Here is a 21,897-nt window from a genome sequence, read left to right as displayed (position 1 = left end):
ACTATGCATCAGCTGCAAAGTCACTTACAATTATGTCTCACCCGAAAGACAGAGCACAAGGAGGTTAAGTGACTTGCTCAGGGTCACACAATGAGTCAGTGGCTGAGGTGGGATTTGAACTGGGGACCTTTTGGTTACAAGCCCCTTTCTTTAACCACTGGACCACACAGCCTCCTATAACTATAGAATCTACATCACTACCTGAAAGTGATGTAGAGGTAAAAAGAGGGATGTTTCAGCCTTAGCGTTTTCTTATTCCAGAACTCTCCAGGAGGTTGATAAGGTAGACTGGGGGTCTGCCCACCTCCTCTGACCACAGGAGGACAATGCCAGGAATGTCTGTAATGTGTTTCTATTTTTGTCGCACCTATGTGTGGCTGCCCATCTGGTCTTAATCAATCAGTCTCATCCCGGTGCTTTTAATCGGGCTCCCAGCTGAAATAACACACGACTTCATCGTGATGCTGTCTCAGGGTGGGTCAGTGCTTGCAGGAGGAGGGCAAATATGGGAAAACTTAATTGCAGTACGACAGTGCAATAAGTCAGAATATAAAACGTATTCAGAAGATGTAAATTGTGAATTTGGTCTGTACTAAAAAAAATTGTCAATAAAACCCAGGGTACAGTGTGGAGGTTTGGGTTTTAGTTCTGTTATCAACATTTGATATAAACTTCTGGTAGTGCACCATGTTTGTTTGTTATTGTTGAATTGATAAACATGACTAGTAGCTGCTAAGTGGGCTACCTTTGTTATGCTTTGAGACCAGCTAGAAGTAAAGCCTTTTGTAACTGCTGGCTTTCAATGTCTTGTTTGGTAATTTAGTGCAGGAGATAGCGTGGCAGAATTGTATGCAGCCTGGGTTTCATGTAAAAGAGTACTCTAAAAAGTGTTAAAAGACACACACTGTACATATTATCAGCTTCAGAACTGCAAACAGGAAGTGTAGTTCCTTTTTTTTTTTTTTTTTTTTTTTTACCAGTAATGTCACTCCATTTTAGGCAGCTGAATAATAAAACTTTTCTGTGGAAGTGGAAAAGCCAGAGAGGAGAGGAAAAGAGTCTGCATAACAATAACTACCTCTGTCCCATGTTTTGTTCTTTTTTTATGTCAGTGATCTTTTTTTCTGCAGTGCTGCCCTGGTAACTGCTCCGGGAGGTTGGGATATCTCTTGTTGAAGGAGTAAAGGGTTGTGACTGAACACCCCATTGTTGCTCTAAGATATTTGATCCTCATAGCTTTTTCTTAAAGTCCTGTGCCTTTAAATGAACAATTACCTCCTATCTGTTTTTGTCTGATATATGGAAATTACTTTGGAAAGCAATTAGAGATCAGTAAAAAAAATAAAATATTTTTACTGTTTGTAAGAATTAAGTATTTTACAGTAAATTGAGGTCAAGGCTTTCAACATGCAGGAGAAATGCTTGTGAGCGCCATACACTAAAAATGCAAACATCTCTTTGCACATCATATTCTTTCTCTTATTTTTTGCACTTATGTATGTAGCATGGTGGATATATTACAGGACTTAAGTGCTGATAAAAGAAAAAGGGTACTGCATATTTCAAATTATTTAGACTCCATGATCCTCAGCGGCACTCCCTCCCTTGGGTGGAGTATTTCATAGTGATGGAATTTGGCAGAAGTTTAATGTGCACACATGGCAATGCCAAAAGCTTGACATAATTATAGTGATGAAATAGTTAATAACCTAACACTATTTTGTTTGTATATATAGTTCTTTTTTTTCTTTCTTTTTTTTTTTTTTTTTTTTACAAAATTCAATTTAACAGCAACATAGTTAACATAACAGCCCTCTTGAGACAATTTTACAGGCACTTTATTGTTTTTTAAGCTGATGTCATCCTTTTGAGGACTGAGTTAGAAACAAAGGCTGAACATTTATTACAAATCTAACTGTGTGAAAGGAAACCCACTATAACATTGTGAAGATTTATTCCGATTTGCGGGAGGGAAATGTCAGACCTTTTCTCTATTTTTTTCTAACAAGCCCGTTCCTCATCAACCATAGAACCCAATTATAACTCAAAGGATTTTATTTCACTCAGTCACATTTTATTTCTGATATCTGTGTCTAAAAAAGTTAGTCCAGACTGTTTGTTTTGCGGTACTGAACTTTACATCTAGCTGTATATTTGTAAAATGGGAAGACAGCCTTTGTTGATGTATTGTGTTTCTTTAATGCAGACAGTTTCAAATAACACATTCTGATGTGCTGCTGGACAGGCTGAATCTCTGTGAATGACAGTTCAGTGACTTTGAATTGTCACAACGATTTCACAAGCGACTTGACATGTATCTGGGGTAGCGTGTAACAAAACTACAGGAATCCAGCAGGGTAGGCTTAAAACCGCTTCTTTACTACAGTTGGGATAGGACTATAATTAGGTCCAATAGTATGACAATTAAGTCATGATACATGTTGTTTAACACATTCATTGATGTCATACGCCATACTACATCGTGTCATCTGCAACTGAGGTTATGTTTTCCCTTGATGCTTTTATAGATGCAAATATTCAACAGGGCATTCAGTTTACCCTCAGAGCAACATTGTGTGTGCCTTGTGTAGGTCATTGCCCTTTGGTTTCTATTTTACAATACATGCTGTATTAGGCAATGAGTGATTCTACCATGCTATAGAAATATCTTTTTTGTTTTGTTTTTGTAAAGCACTGGCATCTTATAATAATGATTGACTGAACTAGCTGTGCTGAAGCTTGCAACCTTTCCCAGCAGGGGTCAATGTTGGCAGTTTGTGTAGGGTGTCGCAGGGAACTACCCACAGAAAGACCGACAAACGTAAGTAAAGATTTCAATTAAATGTCACATGCCCAATTTTTTCATTAGCAAAACTCCACCAAAAAAAACCCCAAAGGTTAATCATTTTACCCAGTGCCCTTTGCATGCTGCACCTAGTATTGAATGGAAACTCATCTTTCCAATATTTGTTGTGATTTCATGGTAAAAATCGAAGCTAGCTAATCCTGGGCTCTGCTTTTCGGATGAATTCATGGAGTTTACCCCTTAAATAAGATGCACCTGGGTAGAGCTGATTTGAGCCAAAAGTGATCCGAAACGTTAACAGAACTGGATGCACCTCTTAGTTGATGTCAGTCCCTAGGGGAGCCTGTCTGACAAGAGCAGTTTATTTCTTCTGTATAAAAACTATGCACTGTTAAATTCTGCACCTGCATGATGTTGCAATAGCAGAAGTGTTTGCAAAAAAATGCACACACAGGCAGTTTTAATGTCCAATATCAATCTGTTGAACATTGTGGTATATTTTATAAACACACATTTTAGTTCCAAACAGTGTTGCAGTAAATGTATTAAAAAATAAAGTCTCAGTTAAGATTATACATAGATAATTTCATACAACTTTGTTAAAGCCAGTAAATGTGTTGAAAGTCCCCCACACCCCCTTTTTAAGTGTTTATTCATCCATGTGTCATTTCTCTTGTAGTTTTTTTTATTCCCGCAAAGAATTTATTTTTATTGGCCATACAGACCACAGTGATACACAATAGTCGTATCTTTTGTGAACCTTTTATTTTACTAGAAAAGTCATTGTGGTGAATTAAAACATACCAGAGCTGAGCTCTTAAGGAAAAAAATAACACTGGAGCACAATACACCATTCCTCTTGTCATCCCTTGTTACAGAGGGATTAAAAAACCTGCAATTATTGCAGTGACCTTAATTGTCACTCGGCAGTAAAATATGTAATTAGTGCACGTTTGCAGGCTGGCACACCTGCAGCACATCTTACAGGATAATGTCTGCTTTCAAGCAATAACACTGGTGCCAGTTTCTATCACTGCCAGTCACCGAAAAAAAAAAAAAAACCCTGAAAAACACCACACTGACATTCTTAGAAAATTTCCAACTGGCTTAATGCCTGTTCTGTGTACGCAAAGAAACGGGCATTTACACTGCTGCACAAAGGAGTGCATTACTGTAACACTGGTTCCATTATATCCCAACGCCTACCTTCAGCCCTGTACTGGTTTACTCACTTGTGGGTCTTATTGTTGGGGTATAATAGCGCTTGTGCATTTCTGAAATTCCCTCATTATTCAGCTTATTAAGGCTGTACTGACTTGATAATCGGCCGCGTTTTGTGTCAAAGGGGAACAGTGCTGATTACCACATTGGAAAGATAAACGAGCTCGGGCTCAATTCAGGGAGGCAGATGAAATTGTTTTGTAAATATGGGCTATATAATGTTTTGCCAGCTGACACAAAACTCATACCCCAGGAGTGAGGACAGCAAGGTGCACCTGACTGATTACCTAGTAGATTTTGATATGTAATTACAATAGGGGACACAGTCACACTCTTTAATATAGAAATCTAGACAGATGTAGACGATGTTAGTCATTGAAGAGAAAGTGACATTCCTCTGTATTTCTCAACAATCATACAACTTTAACATGTACTGTAGTGTGTCCTAGAGTAAACAAAAGTATTGTATGTTATACAACATGGAAGAGATGGAACTAGTGAATTTTTTTTTCAGAAACAGTAGTGCAAAAAACAACAAAGTTTTAAAGTAAATATGTTATCCTTGTTATTCCCATTAATAGTTTAACTTTTTAAAATACCTGGCAGTTTGTTATATCTAGGTAACATTTCGGTAACCTAAAGGCTCAAAGTGGTCCTGCTGTTTGGATGGTTCTGATAAAAAAAAACGAATAAATGCAGATTAGACATGCCCATGCAGAAAGGAAGACAGATTGATTCAGGACCTGTGAGTCTTTAAACCATTGTCTTTCCCTCAGTGGAGAACCCAGTAAACTGAGAGGGAATAGATGTGATAGGTAAAAATGGTATGACCAATAGCTGGCGTAACTTTTTTGAAATGCTACATGCAGAAGTCCAGCTAGACAAGAGTTTCCCCCTAAGGGAAGTTGACTGCATTTTGCTGTGTGACATGTTGTCATATATAAAAAAAAAAAATCAATTGGCAATTAAATGATGCACCTTGTGAAGATGACAAAAGGCATTTGGTTGCGAAAAGAGAACTGGGTTGTGAGGGGTTTGTAATGAAGGCCTAATGACTATTCATAAGCGATTTTCAGTCCGCTGATCCACTTGACTGGAAAGTTCTGCCCTGGAGAGTTAGTGCTGTCAGTTTCTCTCACCTCAGAAAGCTGCCGCGATCGACGATGTAGAATGTGAGCGAGAAATTATCTAGATAGGGCTCCAGGCCGTCTCAGGTCACATGGAGGAGACACACATCTGGCTTACTATACTATACTATACAAACAATACAATTGATTCTGTAAGTGTAAATACATAAAATTGACAATCGCAGATACCTTTTTTGTGACTGTGAATATTCCGCGCCGGTGGATTTTAATTTGTTTCTCCCGTCAGCTTAATACCTTTTGGACGTGTACAAATTCCAAATTTAAACTTACTTTTCATGTTTTATTTTAATTTTCAGTGTTGTTCAATATATTGGTTTTAATGATTTTATGGTAGTCATTTCAGTTAGAGCCTGGTAAAACACTAAAATTGTAACATTAAACCCCTAGACTTGACACCAGTTATGCTCATTTGTTGTAAAAGATATATATTATACATTTATAATACTACTATACTACTTGCACACTTTTAGCTAGGTAAATGGCTGTATTAAATTTCTAGAGAGCTGTGTATATATTTGCTTTTCAAACAAAATCTTATCTCGCCTTTATCTCTCTGACAGCTTACCTTATCAAAGGTAAATATAATGATTGCTCCATTATGTTGTTTCATGGGCACTTGACGGTGATGTTTGCAGAGTAAGAAAAAAATCTGTCAGAAGCACTGTACACAGCCGAAGATAGAACGACAAACTTGAGGCATTTTGTCCTGTCAATAATGCAATGGCATGGTAATTTAATACAATCTGTATACCTGAGGAGGCCTTTTTGGTGTTCCCTAGTAGTATATTGCGGTCACTGCATTTGCAGGTCTGTTTGCTGAGGCTCACAAGGTGGTCCCAAGAGAATGGAATGAAGCCAAAATGACAGTTATATTTATTAATCTACATCAATCCGCTGGTTAGCACATAAATCAAATATAAATATAATTCTGCATCAAAATCTAGGGTTTTAATATTATGGAAGGCTTTGGAAATACCAAATACCAGTATTGAAAGTACAGTAATTGTTTTTTTTCTTCTTTTTTTCTTATTCAAGAAATTAGAAACCAGGCTATTTAAATAGTTTTTAGAATTTGGACCAAGCAGAAGTATTCTTTTTGGTTCAAATTTGAATTTTCCCCCAGAGTTTTAAAACACAATCCATGGTCATTTCTTGTATTTGTATAAGTACTTTTAACTCTGCAAGTCATTGCAAGATCCTGTTAAACATGTGAAAAGTTTACTTCCTTTTATTATAATTGTATTTTTTCCCCCGAGTTGGCACAAAGAAAAATAACGTAATGCAATTATATTTTTTACATTTTTGTTTTAAATAAAGAGGTTTTTTTTAACAGGAATGTTTTGAATTGACCCTTGAGTTAACCCATTGGCCACAGTGACATGTGAGCCATGGTCTGCAAGTCTGGCTTCCCACAAAGGTTCTCAGGTCTACTATTCTCTGAAAGAGGGGGGGTTATTTTCACTTCCTCATTTTTTTGTTGCTAGAATACAGTAAAGCTGAAGAAACTTTGCAAACCACTTTTGGTGCACAGTCCCTCGCAGTATAAAGGCATGAATAATGCTTGGCAAAGCAGGTCCTATGAAATAAAAATGCACCTCATCAGTAGAAAATAGTTTCACTACTGCAAAAGGTGGACTAAAATAATACTGCTGCTTTAAAATTAACATATGCTGGTATATTTTACCTCATAAAGAGAAAGTAAAAATGCTAAAAATGTGGCTACATTTATCTTAAAATACTATTACAGGGTTAATTGCTCTTAAAAAATAAAACATTCTAAATTATTCCCAAATTTTCCACTTGAGAAATAATAAGAGCTTCAAGGCATTATCACATAATTTGCTTGATGACATCACACCACTACTGTAGGCTGTGATGGTAGATGCACTACATCACCAACCAAAGCACATTATAACAATAATGATGGTTGGATCAATAGAAAAAAAAATCTCTATGGACTTTGCAAGGACATTATTATTATTATTATAATTATTATTATTATTATTATTATTATTATTATTATTATTATTATTATAGCTGTTTACAGAAGCAATCTTTGTCTTTTTTTCTCTGGCCAACTCCTCTAGACACCAGTACATCATTATGTACTGGCATCTATCAGATGCATGCTTAATTAGAGCCGGTACAGCACATTAAGCCTAGGGAGTAGCCAAGCTAAAATATTTATAAGGTTGAGTATATTTATTATCTGTGTCATAATTCTTCCTTGGAAGATTGTGAAAACTACCCTGCATGTTAGAACCACCCCCACCCAACCCTTCCTCCAACATAAAAACACTTGGTCTGTCTTATAATTTCTCATTTACGGCGCAACTTTATTCTATTTTTATGCTATTGAGTGGTACAGCTTTAAGTGGCAGTGAGTGGTACTTCCGTAGCCTGAGTGCTATCTCAGACAGATAAAGCTCCTTGTCCTTTTGTTAGGGGAGGTGTCATCCTGAAGGGTCTTTTCTCTACGGCCTTTTAAAACTCACAGCAAATGGTGGCTCTTTTCCTTCAGAGAATTCACGAGGGTCATGTTTATTTCAAAAATCCCTGCCCTTGTCCTTAAATTCTTCTTTGCGCAAGGAAAAAAAAATGAGCAGTGTACACTCCTTTTGGGACTGTAATTAGAAATCATGCTTGAGTCTTTTTTTTTGTGCTTCTGATAAAAGCTAAAAAAGCCTAATGAGTGCTGCCCCTTATGGGCTGCATTACATTAAAAAAAAAATGTAGTTACATTTTAAAAGAAAGACCAGTCTTTAAAACAGTACTATGTGTGTCTGATGTTTTGGACAGCTTTTGTTTTTATTTTCTTGCAGATTTTCTTTAAGAACGCTAGTGTGTGCATTGGTGTTGCTGTGTTAAACCACCTAAGTGCTTCATGTGTTAATGTCTCTGTTTCTCAGTTTTTGTAGCTTTAAGAGATCATTTTATTTATTTTAAAGTCTGTTAATGAGCTTAAGTGTTAATTGAAGGTTGAAGGCCCTGGTATGATACAGGTTCTATTTCAACATATTGAGAACAAACAGTGGCTCTCAATCTGTACTGGAGTGTCTTGGGACAAACCATGAAATGCCAGTCCTCTGCGGTACACTTTTGAGTGACCTTGGTTCCCTGATCGTAAGATTTCATTCGGCGCTAGTTTGTACAAATTGGATTCAAGCCTGTATGTACCAGAAAAAAAATGAAAACATACATTTTAACGTGGTTGAATTTAATTTGAATTTTAGCGCACAGATGAATCAATTTACGGAATATATACTCCAGAGACTTCTATTTGTGTGTTTGAACTGCAGGCTGGGTTCTAATGTGATTTAGGCCAGTTATATCAGCTGGTTGATGCTACCATTTCTGTATGTTTCATACAGTATGCATGTATAAGGCATAATATCAAACACACGGTGAGTGTTTGCAAAACGAGGGGTATCAAACGAGGGGTGTGAATGGTTTTCTTCTGTGAAACCACCAGCCTTGAAGTGGCAAATTCATTTTTTTTTTTTTTGCTGTACAACGTAGTAGATTAGACATACTGGCAAGTCTCTCAGGGCCTGTGAAGTTTTTAACACGTTCGTAGGCAGTTTGCAAATTTGTTGTGCTGAGTAGGTGTTTGGAGGCTGTGGGGTGGCCTTGTCCAGTTGTACTTAGAGCAGAGCTGACACTGATGCAATGGAGCTGGCATCTGGACAAGTCCGTGGGATGAACCGTGCTGCTCTAGCAGTCCCCCAGGTGGTTGTCGGCCCTATTATAGCTGGCGTAGGAAGGGCGTTGGAAACTGATATGCACTATTACAACATATATAAAACTTAATACTGGGCCATTGCACAGGTGGGGGTTTTCTGCTTACTGATTTTTATTACTTTGTTACAACATAATTTTTTATTCTGCCCACCAAGGGATAGAGTATGATTTGCACAGAAAGTTTACTCCCTAAAAATGTCTAAAAGAAGGGTCTAAAAGAAGGGTCTAAATTAAATTAGTTGTGCCTTTTTTATCGACTGCACAATCAGTGAAACCTAACTTGTTTAGTCAGATGCATTGGTGAGTTTGCTTGAGCATTAGTAAGCCCATTTAATGGTGCAATAAGTTTGTCTTCTATCACAAGCTTCAATCAAATGCTTGAAATACTAGAGTGCAGTTACCTATAGAAGGTAAAAAAAAACAGAACTCAGTTTACAATCTGGACTTGGCAATCATGACCAGGTCTTTAATTGAGTCATCTTTTAGTTGTACAGGCTGATGCCACTTGTTTGTCCCTAAAACCCCCAGTGCCTAATCCTGAAGACCTACATGTGTTTGTGGCACTATCGACGGTATCTGCACTCAGGAAGATACACAGACTTGTGTTTGTTCTTCAGACCACTTCCACTCGTGTTTTTGAGTGGCAAATAAATGATATGTTCTCTTCCTGTAAATATTGTTTCTTTCTGCGGGCAATTTTAACTTGAAAATGTTCAGGCAGTGAGTTATCCTAAGCGTGTCATCACAAATTTGTGAGAGAGAAGGTAAATTCCCCAGTGGCACATATTGAAACCTGACACAAGGCCAGCAGGGCGTTGACTCAGAATGCCATTTTTACCCCACAACTGAACAACTGAGTTAATTCTGACAATAGGAACAGAAAAAAATGCAACCTTCCCCATTTAGCTACCTTCTTATGTACAAAATGTTTGTTTTTTTAAACATTTAATTTCAGTTGCTGTAATGACAGACACATACCAGTACAGTACTTTGCTATTAGTTTAATCGCGACATTTACATTTTTGTTTGTCTGGAAATGTTCATTGAAACCTTAAACTAAGAGCCTTTTCTAAAGATTGATTAGATATTTACCTAATTGTATGTGTGTATTATTATTATTATTATTATTATTATTATTATTATTATTATTATTGTTATTATTATTATTTAATGTTTCCAGTACTGCAAAGGGTTACACAAGTCTCTGGATGTGATGGGACTAAATTTATGTGTACTATATAGTATTTAAATATGTATCATGTACTTTAAACATTAATATATCTGATTTTTTTTTTTTAGTCATTACCCAAAAAAGATCCGGGTACCCGGGTATTTTTCACGACGGGTACCCGGTTCCGGATTTTCAACCCGTGCCGACCTCACTCTCTCTCTCTCTCTCTCTCTCTCTCTCTCTCTCTCTCTCTCTCTCTCTCTCTCTCTCTCTAAATATATATATATATATATATATATATATATATATATATATATATACTGTATATATATATATACAGTACAGAATACAGAAGTAGCAGGGGAATAAGGTTTTTCTTTTGATTGAGATTCTCTTGGAATATTAAAAATTCTAAAGCCGACTTTCTTTGTCTATGAGGAGGAGAATATTCAGCTAATTTCCACCTGGATGTTTGAATTATTTAACCGTGCAGGAAGTAGACCCTTTTCCCTCCTGAGTACTTGTGGGCTGTAAAGGCTAAAATTGCTTCATCATGCCAAAGTGAAAGTATGCATACATTATTTAGTTAAACCTGAGAAAATCAGACTTCTCTCTGAGAATGTTTGTATGTACTGGCTGCTTAAATTTCAGAGGAGTGAAAAAAAAATGTTTTCAAACAGCACCTCCAATTGAAGATTTATTTTTTTTAAATCACTAGGACATTCCCTTTTCTATATATATATATATAAAAAAAAAGAATGCAGTAAATATGGCCTTGTGTATAAATTATTTCAAGTAGTGTACAGAAAATAATTTTAATCACTTAATGGTGCAGGATTTTCTGTGTACAGATTAATTATTTTTCTGTTCAGCTTTGATGTTTGAATATACAGAAGTAAATCCCATAGAGGTTATTTCTATGAGCTTAATTTTCAAACTGTGAAACGATTTGTAATATCGGGTATACAAGTTTAGTGATGGGTGTTGCTAAGGTGCTTACAAGTCCTACAAGAAAACTGTATTGCTGAATCATTTGTCTTTAAAAAACAGATAAGCCATTTCACACCTTAGAGTGCCCCTCTTCCTCCTATGCACAGTCACATACCTACATACATACATACAAACACACATGGTGTTAGTACAATATCTACAAATGGTCCTTATCTTAAACACACAGCAGTAGTATTTGAGTGATAAGCAAGTCTCCTTTTTAATGGACGTTACCGTTTTTATAAGGTTAGGCTGTTTTTTTTCTTTTTTTTTTTTTTTTTTACTGTTGCTAATATACCATTGCTAATCTAATAATAAAAAGAGTGGTTTTTCAAATAAATCACTAAATTTGCTAGTTGTTAGAACCACTTTTGCACACTGGCAATGTTGTATTTTTTCTTACAGCATGCTATGAACGTCTTCATGCCACAGATAATGGAATTAAGTATGGCCAATGTACTATGGCTGAATTCCCAGAGTTACTTCAACAACATGAATTATAAACCTTCTGAACTGGGAATGATGCTTCTGTTCCTATCAGGAAATCCATGTTCTATTAACATTTAGAGGGATTGCTGTTTGAGAAATATTTATAGAAATGTTGGTGATTCCTTTAATGTCATGTCTGGGGTCTCGGTATGGACCTAATTAACAAAAGGCCAGTAATGTACCTTTTTAAAACAAATATATTACTCACAATGTATGTTGTTTGTAATATTGCTTTGTAAAGCACAGATGATTAAGTTAGGGTTAAGTGTAATATTTTACTCTATATAGAATAACATGATGGGTGACATACCATGCAAGTCTATATATCTTGTCCAGGTTATTGAAATGGGACAGATCAAGTGCAGCATCCAGGTTTCGTGATGGTCGTTTTTGATAGAGTTGACTGTTGTTGTTCGTACTCCAGTGTGCAGAGGTTAGTCGCGGTGGAATGCAATTTCTTGCCATCTGACAGACCTGCAGAATAAAGTGGCATGCTTTTCCTTTGCGATTGCAGGGAATTGCTTCTCAGGGTGACAAATGATTAGCTGTTATCTCTGACTGAATTTGATTCCTACAAGCAGCTGAGTCAGGTAACTTCAGTGTAGCGGAGAGGTTTTTACAGGAAATGAAATCGGCTCCCCAGTCACACCAGGACAAAATATAAGCCTCTCTGTCAGAACAAGATTACTACTTTGGCTAATTGGAGGCAGGTTTTCTTCAGCAGCATTGTTTCCTAAAGGTGTCTTTTTTCCTTATTCATGTTTACTGAATTTCCTTCACCTAGATTACAAATCTAAAGATTATCCTAATGACCAGGTCTGAGAATCACAAAACTACGGCAACAAAATCAGCTTCCTTTTTCTAAAGAGTGTTGTGTTTTACTGTTGAATTAGAGAAACTGCTTTTGCACAGTCCCGCTTTTGAAAGGTCATGCCTTTTAAGATCAGTTTTTGTTTGTATAAGTCATCATTTTTTTTTTTTTTTTAAAACAACCACGAAGGCATCAATCAGATCATTAGATACCAAATGCTGTTTTCGCATCATTCTGACAATTTGTATCTAACCAGGATTAGGCCAAGTACACTAATTTGTAAAATGTAATGCATGTGTACTGACTTACATGCTCTAGTTTCTTATCTGCAAAAAAAGACACATTTGTTTTACATGACTACAGTACTCTGAGCATGGTTCAACACCCATGTTAATTGGGCAACGGTGAATTCAGATTTGTGTGAACACCCGCCTAATAGCTATTGGGCAGTTTAGATTCAAGTAAGATACAACTCTGTTGTACTGACAGTGAGCTGTGCAGAACTGATGTGGTTGCCACTTTTGTAGAGCAACTTATATAGTCCTAGGTGTAAAAGGCTGATTAGTTCCTCTCTGGAGTGTATTAGCCTGGTGGCTGTCACCCAGCAAATACACTTTAAAAAGGAACTACTTAGTGTTCAGCCTGTCACACCTAATACACAGCAAGGCTGATAAGAACTTAGAGAACGATAGCAAAACAAACCATGTATGCTCCCAACCTGAACAGTTAACAAAACGCATTACCCCCTTTTTTTTTTGTCAATGCTAACTGGAATTATTATTTTCACTTTCCAGAAAGAGAGGTCATTTTAGGGAAAAAAAACCCATAATCTAACACTATAAGTTAAGACCACCCAGACAGGGTAGTTGTTAGGTACTTGTATGCATTATTTTTGTAGTTGCGGTAAAGTATATTATTACTTAGAGGCCATTTAATAGAGGCCCAGGGGTTATTTCATCTTGAAGGTGCCTTTCTAAGAAGTCATGTTTCTGTTCTTATTTTTACAAGGAAGTTAGATGTTTACATTGGCATCCTCTGATTTCAATGAGTGTCAGAAAAATATATATTTCTGTGTTATTATGGCTTTTCTGCTCAAGGCAATAGTTGGTAAGCTGTGGAACTGCAACAGAAGAGGAACACCATGTTCAGCATTCATATTACTTTTCCTTTTCGAGCTGTAGATGTAGGTGTCCTTGGCATGTCTGTGTGCATGTGTGTCAAGCAAAGCCTTCAAGTTTCAATCAGCCTTTTGTTTTTCTTAACTGCAACAACAAACACAAACAGTCTTGTGTTATTTTTGTATTCAAAGGGGCACAGCAGAAAGTGCTTCAGACATCCTGTACAGATCGTGGGATAGGTGACAGACCAATATTTCACCTCTGATGTTTGGTTTTAGATCCAGTCTTATCTTGATTGGAGAAATAGACACTCCCACAACAGTGACTGGTATTTCAGTTCATACTTTATATACCAGTAACTGGAAGACATGGGCAGTTCAGAATCTTTTTAAGTTGCTCGGATGATTTATGGGACTGTGTTGAACATATTCTTGTGAATGTTTTTTTTTTTTGTATAGTTTTACAAGAGGCATGCTGACGTAAATGGATTAGAAGCAGCTACCCATAATATAAATGGATCTGTCACCTAAATCTTACAAATGCTTGCTTATTTGTAGCCTCATTGTTATTACAAAGCCAGGAGTTTTATGAGTCATTATCAGGTATTTACTTAAAAGGAGACTACTTTTGAAATGTAGTGTCTTGAGGAAAGTGGGGAGATGAAAGGCTTTTGTTAAAAGTTAGGTTAAGTCCAGGTTTAGTCTGTGCAGCAAGCTCCCCTCTACCCATACATTCAGCTCTTCCTCCTGCGTACTTGCATTCAGTGTCTTTATAGCAAAAAGTAAACCCTTCTCGCTGCCTGCCGGTGTTAGATTAAATACAGAGATGGCGACAGGAAAAAGGCTGGAAGGAAAAACAAAAGGGAGGGGGGTAGGGATGTTGTGAGAATGATCAGGTTGGCGACAGAAAGTGCCAGTTTGTCCAACTACAATTTACAGAAATCCAAACAGATTTTAGATGTCTTGGTCCCCTGTCATTACAGCCAGAGCTGAGCTAATTATGAAATTTGCTTTCATTATTGTTTGCCTTCTCTTATTGTGACTATTTACCATTATTATTATTTTATTAGTTTAACGGTTGAAGATTTTTCAGTGCACCTTCAATGACTTTTAATAGTTAATTTTGTTTCACCTATACTAGCATTTAGATGTTAAAGGTGTCAGAGAGTATAATGATTGCTGCCTTTTAAAATGCAATTATTTGTATTCTTTTGTGTCTTTTTGTCTGCATAAGAGCTATACACATGAGGGGAAATGTAACTAAAAGTTATCCTCTGGTGTCTAGGGAGTTCAAATTGCCTGGAAGTCTTTTCACTCTGTACATTTCCTCTAGTTTACATTGTGCAAATAATTTTGCTTGAGAGAGCCCTAACATGGTAAGCAGAATGAATATGACTTCCGGTTTAGATGAAAATGTGATATCTGCTTAGTCACTCTGGGTTCTTATTCTGGGAAGAATAGCTTCCAATTAACTGCAAGGAAGTGTTGTTCGGGTTGCAGAAACATATTTGACTACTTGTCTTAATTCTCTTTTGTTAAGAAATTGAGTTGGCTCGTGGGCAGACATACAAAAAATCAGCAGTTAAAGTGATGTGGTTCTGTAATTACAGTAAGATGTTTTAACTTATAAACTACACAAAGCAGGTAAATGCATTAGAAGATGATTCTGCATATATTTGAACAGTGACAAGAGTACTGTTCTAAACTAATGCCTAGACATCTATCATGTTAATGACATCATTTTACTGTTAAGCTGAGGTATGTTTCTGTCAAAGTCTTGTCACCTTTTTCTTTGCATTTTACAATGAAAATATATTGTCTTTATAAGCTTATTACTGGTAACAGACTTCCACAAATGTGCTTGCTGATATTCATTTGTTAATGAACACATTTAAACCCATTGAAAAGTATTTGCAGCTGTAACTGCTTAACTAATAATAGTTTCCCAAAGACAAAAGATTAAGGAAATAGCATTATAGATGCATAACAATAGAAGCCCATTGGAACCCTAATGACATACTTTTTCGTTTACAAATTGTTTCCTTTTAGAATTCAGCATGCTTATTCAAGATAGGCTTTTATGTGTTAAGATCTCTGCAGGTTAAGAAATATATGTGGGGCAATTGGGGTGATTCCCACCTTCACTCATTGACCCTGTTTATATTACTGTACAGCCTGGCTTCCACACCAATCTAACAATGCAGGTAAGCTGTTCATTAACAAGCTGACATAGAGAAGAAATGAAAAACGGAGGATAAGAATGAGCACAGAAAACTGAGACTAACAAACAAGTCAAAGCATTTGTTTGCAGTGTAATCTACACATCAATTATCCCACTGTGCTAATTACCACCTTTCCATACCCCAGGTACCTAAGCATTCACACACTCACTCTTTCATGCTTCGGATCAAAAAATAAGTGGATTGATGGAAACACAGGGAAGCCAAACCCAGGGGTGAAAAACCCTCAGATCAAAATGATTTTTACATATGAAAATATGTGAGTGTTCCATTCCACTCTCCTGTAAAGAATCCATTGAATTTGGACATGCATGCATGCATACATACACACACTTAGTTTGAAGTATGTTTTTTTTTTTTTCCTACATCAGGCATTTCCTGTATCAATAATAATAATAATAATAATAATAATAATAATAACTGAAATAAATAAATATCAGTAATGTTAACCTAATGCAATTGCTTTTTTATATATATATATATATATATATATATATATATATATATATATATATACATACATATATATATATATATATATATATATATATATATACAGTATATTAACACTAATAATTTTTAATGGACACTTATTACAGATTTAGACAGATGAGATGGATATAGTGTTATTTCATTTCTTTGTAATCCTAAATCAGTTTGTTATGCATAGGACACGAGGGGTTAAAAAAATTATTTTAATAACCCCAGTTAAAGATAACTAAAAGAGGTGTTATGAACGTTAGAAAAGCCTCTGTGAGCTCCCCAGGTGGTCCATGGGCTATCTGACATCATAATTAAAAACACAGTTGTTTCACTGGGTCAGTAAGATATATTCTGCTCATGTATTTTAAGTGATAGCGTGCTTCTCATGCGGGTAGAGAAAGGGTAGGTGAGACATGAACATAGAACAAGCGCAGCTGACAAAACTGCTCTGACACTGTTTACACACACTGATGTCATGTATAACTTATGAAGTAAAGGAATAACATAGTTACTGTGGTGCTCTTTCAGTCAACATCTTAAGAGTATTCTGATTGCTGTAGTAGAGGACTGAGGAAGACCGTTGTTTAACTAAAAACAATAATCCAACAACTTTCAGTTTGTTTAGTATTATTTATTTATTAGACTGTGCCGCAGTTCTGTAAAAAAAAGTTAATGTCTGTTCCCTGTGAGTGAGATTTTCGCCAGGAATCTGCATTTTAAATGATCTGAAGGTAGTACAGAGAAGTAATGATGTTTTTTTGTTTTGTTTTGTTTTGTATTTAATTTGCAAATGTTGTTATGCTGTTAAGCCCTGTTTCAAACATGATTCTGCATCTCATGACTAATTGGGATGTAGTAACTGTATCAGCCTCAGCAGTGTCTAGAGGTTGGAATTCCTGTAGGGTGCTGGGCCTTGTTGTCAGGGGCGCTCATTTACTGATTGTGGAGAGCGAGGTAGCAGGATGAAAAGGAAGCCCATTTCCTGAAGCTCGTTTGATACCTGGTGGGGATGCTATTCAGGTGACAAAGATACAGGCACAGAGGGGGAACAGATGTGATTTACACACTCATTATCATCTGAATGAGAGCTCAGATAGAACCAGATCAGGGCCTAATCCTCACCTGGACAGTGTCCCCTCAGATCTTTATCCCATCTGAGGGACCCGATCCCCCCTCCGACCTCTTTAAATCCCTCACCCCCAGCTGGTGACTCACAGAGTTTTATGACAGTAAGCGGTCCTCTAAAGCTTGAAGCACAGATGCTACTCAGAAAATGTGCCTTCACACTGATTTTGTCCTCATTGTGTTTAAACCTAATCAGGAGTATTCCCCCCACAGTAAAGCAGAACACCACTCATTTGTTTTCCAAGATGCTGTCTTTGACAGTGAGTCCTAGTTCATAACTCGGATACATTTTGTGCTAATGGTTTTTGTTGTTGTTTTATTTTAATTCATGTGCATACTGATTACAGATTTGGATGTTAAAAAGGGTCATAACCAAAGCACTGCTGTTGCTTGTATGGACACAAACTGTAAGCAGTAAACACAAAAATGCACACACATACACACACACACATATCTTTGTATTAATTAATCATTGATATATCGTTTAGTTTAATTGAATATCTTTATAATACCATATGCTGAATTCTAAAGATGACAAAAAAAGCTTTTTTTTGTTTGTTTTAGGCTGCAGCAGTTTAAGACAAGAATGCAAAACAACCTTGACCAGATCAAACTGTTGTTTTTAACCTTCACTTATCTCAGGGTCTGCCTGATAGTTTTGGCGAGCAACGAAAGGTGCAAGGAATTTGTGGGAACAAAAATGACTGCCTGGTTTCAGATCTGTAATTAGTTATAGTTTTACAGATTTCATAGACCAAAATAAATAAATAAATAAAACAATGTGCGTTCAACAGTTTTTTTTTTTCATCCCATTTTCCACTTACAGTAAAAGACATCACCATCAAATGACTTTGTTACAGTCCATAATTACAACTCAGGTTCTGCGTAACTGTTATTAACAAAAACGTACAGTAATCTGTTCTGACACTGCAATATGTTATTGTAGCATTCTAATTAATCTTACAGGAAGTGTAATAAATTTACAATATCAGATTGAAGCAATACTGCATATAGATTTATTAATGCTTTTAATCAGTTCTGGCAAAATTAATTTTGCACTGATTGCTTACATTTGAATTTGCATATACTTAGTGCAAGTAATTTATTTTTATGGATTTCTTTTTATTAAAATGGGGCATGTGGCCCTTAAGCTACAAAACATTGCATAGTTCTACATTGAAAGTGTTCAACATTCGGTTTAAAAAAACCCTGAACCTTTTAGTATACTAGCAGAGGTTTGTTTAAAAGTTTGTGTTGAGCACTATAAGTTGTATTCCGCATTTATGTAAAGTTTCTTGTCTTTAGGGATTACTTGTTGTTTCCTATGAATGTTGTAGAAAAAAATGGGAATACTTTAATTTCCACGAGGTTCCCTTAAAAAAAAAAAAAAAGAAGAAAAAGTTCTGTATGTTAATGCAAGTGATGAATTACATTTCATTTCAAGATATTTGGATACAGGGAATACTGGATTCAAAGAATTTGAACTGTAATGGCTTTGTGTGAAGATAATGTGTGCATAATGTATAATTTAGTGTGGAACACTGTAAAGAACAAAAATATTTATTATTCAGACTTGTATAATACACTTTATGGATAGCTATGTGTTCCCTGCAGAGTTTTCTTAATTGAATAGATTTAAGCATAGTTTTTTTTTTGTTTTTTTTTTTCAAATGACACACTCAATTTTAAAGGCCAACTGCACTTGTTCGTTTTATTAATAAGATTGTAGTGGATGTTGAAAGATTTTGTAACTTCTGATTTGACATTCCATATATATCTCAAGAAACTTTTTTTTGTTTTCTTGCATCTTTTTGCTTTAGTTCCCTAGCATTGCCTGTTCATATTAAAAAGTGAGCTGATAGCACTGCACTGTGACTGTCAGCTTGGTGTCTGCCACACCCCACATCAAACTGACAACCAGCATTTACTGCCAGTATCAGCAGATTCCATTACCTGAAAGATTTAACTGTGGGGAGGTGGGGTAGTCACCAGTGGCACCAAGCCGCAGTGTTCCTCAACAACTTGAGACAAGCAAAACAGAGAATAGGGAAAGAGGTGTCATCACAGCTCCAGCTTTAGAGCACGGTCACAGATAAGAGTCTCAGCTTACAAACACAGGCCTATCAGAAACAGAGAGATTGTTACAAGCATGTACATGATCTTGCTTGAGTGAATGGGCAGCTGGAGTGCTTTCAGTACATGTTGTGAATGTGCTGGGGAAAGAAAAAAAAAAAAAAAAACAACAACAAAAGGCAAGATTTGTCAAAGTCATAACTGGCTGGAGATGCATTCTCCTTGCCGTTATCCATGATTTTGGCATATGTGATTTAAGGACTGTGAGCTAAAGCAGAGAACAGCACTTTTTCTTCTTCATACTACCCATTGTTTTGTAAAAATCTAGTGGGACCACAGAAATAGTTCCGGAGTCTATAGAATTCAGTATTTAACCCTATCATGTAAAGGAAGACTTCAGGTGTCAAACAGTATAATCTTTTGACTGGGTGGTTTAATTATCAGGGTTGTTAATACTATGGTCTTATCAAAAAAAGTGAAAAGCATGTTCATAGTGCAAAATTAAATGCTATTACATTTTAAGATTGGGTTTTATGGACAGAAGTACTTTAAGTAGTTAATCTTGTGAAGCATGCTAATTAGTGTACCAAAATGTAAATTGATTTTATAAGATATTAAAGATGTGTCACCCTAAACTGTTATAAAGGAGCCTTGTTTAAATTCAGGGGATGTCAAATTAAAACGCAATCGTATATTAATGTTTCTTCATATGCCAATTCCATCTACAGGTTAAGATTTGAATAGTTGTTTACTGACTTAACAAAATCTGTTTTCTGACAGAGTTGAAGGGGATGTCCCCATCTACAACCAAAAGAAAAATTACAGGGACTGTTAGTATGTTAATACAGCCAGTACAGTATTTTCATGGCGATCATTTACGTACATATGTAATGTATATTTTCACTTGATGTTTGATATGCATCTGATAGTAATTTTTCGGAGCCCTCATTATGCACCAAGTTCTTATACATCTGTCCCTCTCAGAAATCAAGTCAACACTTTTTGTTTTGACACTTGCTATATATTCCACCTTTAAAAGATACAATAGTATGAGTGCATAGAGAAGCTGTGTGGAACAGAACATCTCTAAATAAAATGTGATTTGATAAGTGAAAGTTTGATTTGCAGGTGCTGTGCACTGTCATTTTTCAAACATGTGCACCATTGCGTGATGAACATCACATAATCATGTAAAGTGAAATGTTTTAAGTAGTTACTGCATTGACTGGGGGAAAAAAAAAAGAAAAAACGAAAAATGAAAAACAAAAAACGCTTTTATATCAAAAGAAAATAAGAAATTGTCTCCTTTTGTGTGAGAAAAGTACCAGTTTGCTCAGGATTCGAACTGGAATGATTTTATTCTGCAAAAGGTTTTGTGTGTATTTGGTTAGTTACAGTAATTATAGCCAATAACTGACAGCCAGAATCACGCAGGAGAAAGTAAAGGCTGTTTTCTCACACAAGGCCCTGCTGCAGAACATCTGCTGAGAGATTTGCATATTAATTAACCCATATTAACTCTAATTATTCTGGGAAATTATCAAATAAATTAAATTTTCTAATTTTAACCTTTCTTTCGCTTGACATGTGTCAATGCTGGAAGAGCTAGGAAGACTGCTTCACCTGGGCTGCAAGCTAAGGGCATTTTTTGTTGTTGTTGCTTTAGACCTGAGGGCAGCCTGGGAAGCTTTTGTATGTCTTACACTTTTTTTGTTTTGTTTTTTAGCTTCTGTGTTTGGTAGGGGCCCTGAACATTTGTCGAGAGATGGAACATGTGTGCATGTAAGCACAGATGGTGGGTTCGTACAGGGGCAAGGAAAGGTGGGACCTCAGAGCAGTTGAGCAAACCTTAAAGCTTTCTTTATCCAGCCTGTTGCTCAGGCCACTGCAAATAAATGGGAGTTTAATTCAATTAGCGTCAGGCTACTGTGGGTGCTTCATAGCAGACATTATTGAACCACCCCCCTTCCCAACACATAGACACACACTTCCAGTTTGGTTTACACTCCACTGAGTTTCTAGCATTCATGCTTCCTACAAAGCAGTCCCACTCTGTCAGGCTTTTGTTCAAGCTTTGCCACTGTCCTTTTGCTTACTGCTGGTTCTGAACTGTTGCTTTGTCCTATCACACAAGCAAAGGGTTCTGACATACTCTGGTCCTCCTGCTGCGATACAATTACTGGTACATATGTGATAAGAAAAAAAAAATACGTATTGTGCTCAGGTTTACAAACAAACAAACAAACAAACAAACAAACAAACAAACAAATTATTATTATTATTATTATTATTATTATTATTATTATTATTATTATTATTATTATTATTGTTATTATTATTACAGTAGTCTAAGAGAACACCCCTCGGGAAGCAAGCAAAGTGTTCTTATAGCCGAAGTATTCTCTATGACGGAGTTAGCCACCAGACACAATATGAATCAATAAATAAAGAAATACATATGTATTACTTGCCATGACACACA

At 36.2% G+C, this 21,897-nt stretch overlaps 1 protein-coding gene across 8 annotated transcripts in view; it reads left to right on the top strand.

Moving 5' to 3' along the window:
* LOC117407441 (zinc finger E-box-binding homeobox 2-like) overlaps positions 1-21,897 on the top strand; it is a 76,435-nt gene that overhangs the window by 29,612 nt on the left and 24,926 nt on the right. For 3 of the 8 annotated variants that reach the window (XM_059032371.1, XM_059032366.1, XM_059032369.1), the window contains exon 3: positions 2,756-2,821. The exons of 3 other annotated variants lie outside the window; for them this stretch is intronic. In XM_059032371.1, coding sequence (XP_058888354.1) covers positions 2,756-2,821 — 66 coding nt within the window. The remainder of the gene's footprint in view (positions 1-2,755; positions 2,822-21,897) is intronic. 2 more of the 8 variants (XM_059032367.1, XM_059032370.1) reach the window with 1 other exon arrangement.

The sequence above is a fragment of the Acipenser ruthenus genome, chromosome 10, assembly GCF_902713425.1.
Source record: "Acipenser ruthenus chromosome 10, fAciRut3.2 maternal haplotype, whole genome shotgun sequence".
Lineage (NCBI taxonomy): Eukaryota > Metazoa > Chordata > Actinopteri > Acipenseriformes > Acipenseridae > Acipenser > Acipenser ruthenus.
This window is presented reverse-complemented; position numbering and strand designations above follow the sequence as displayed.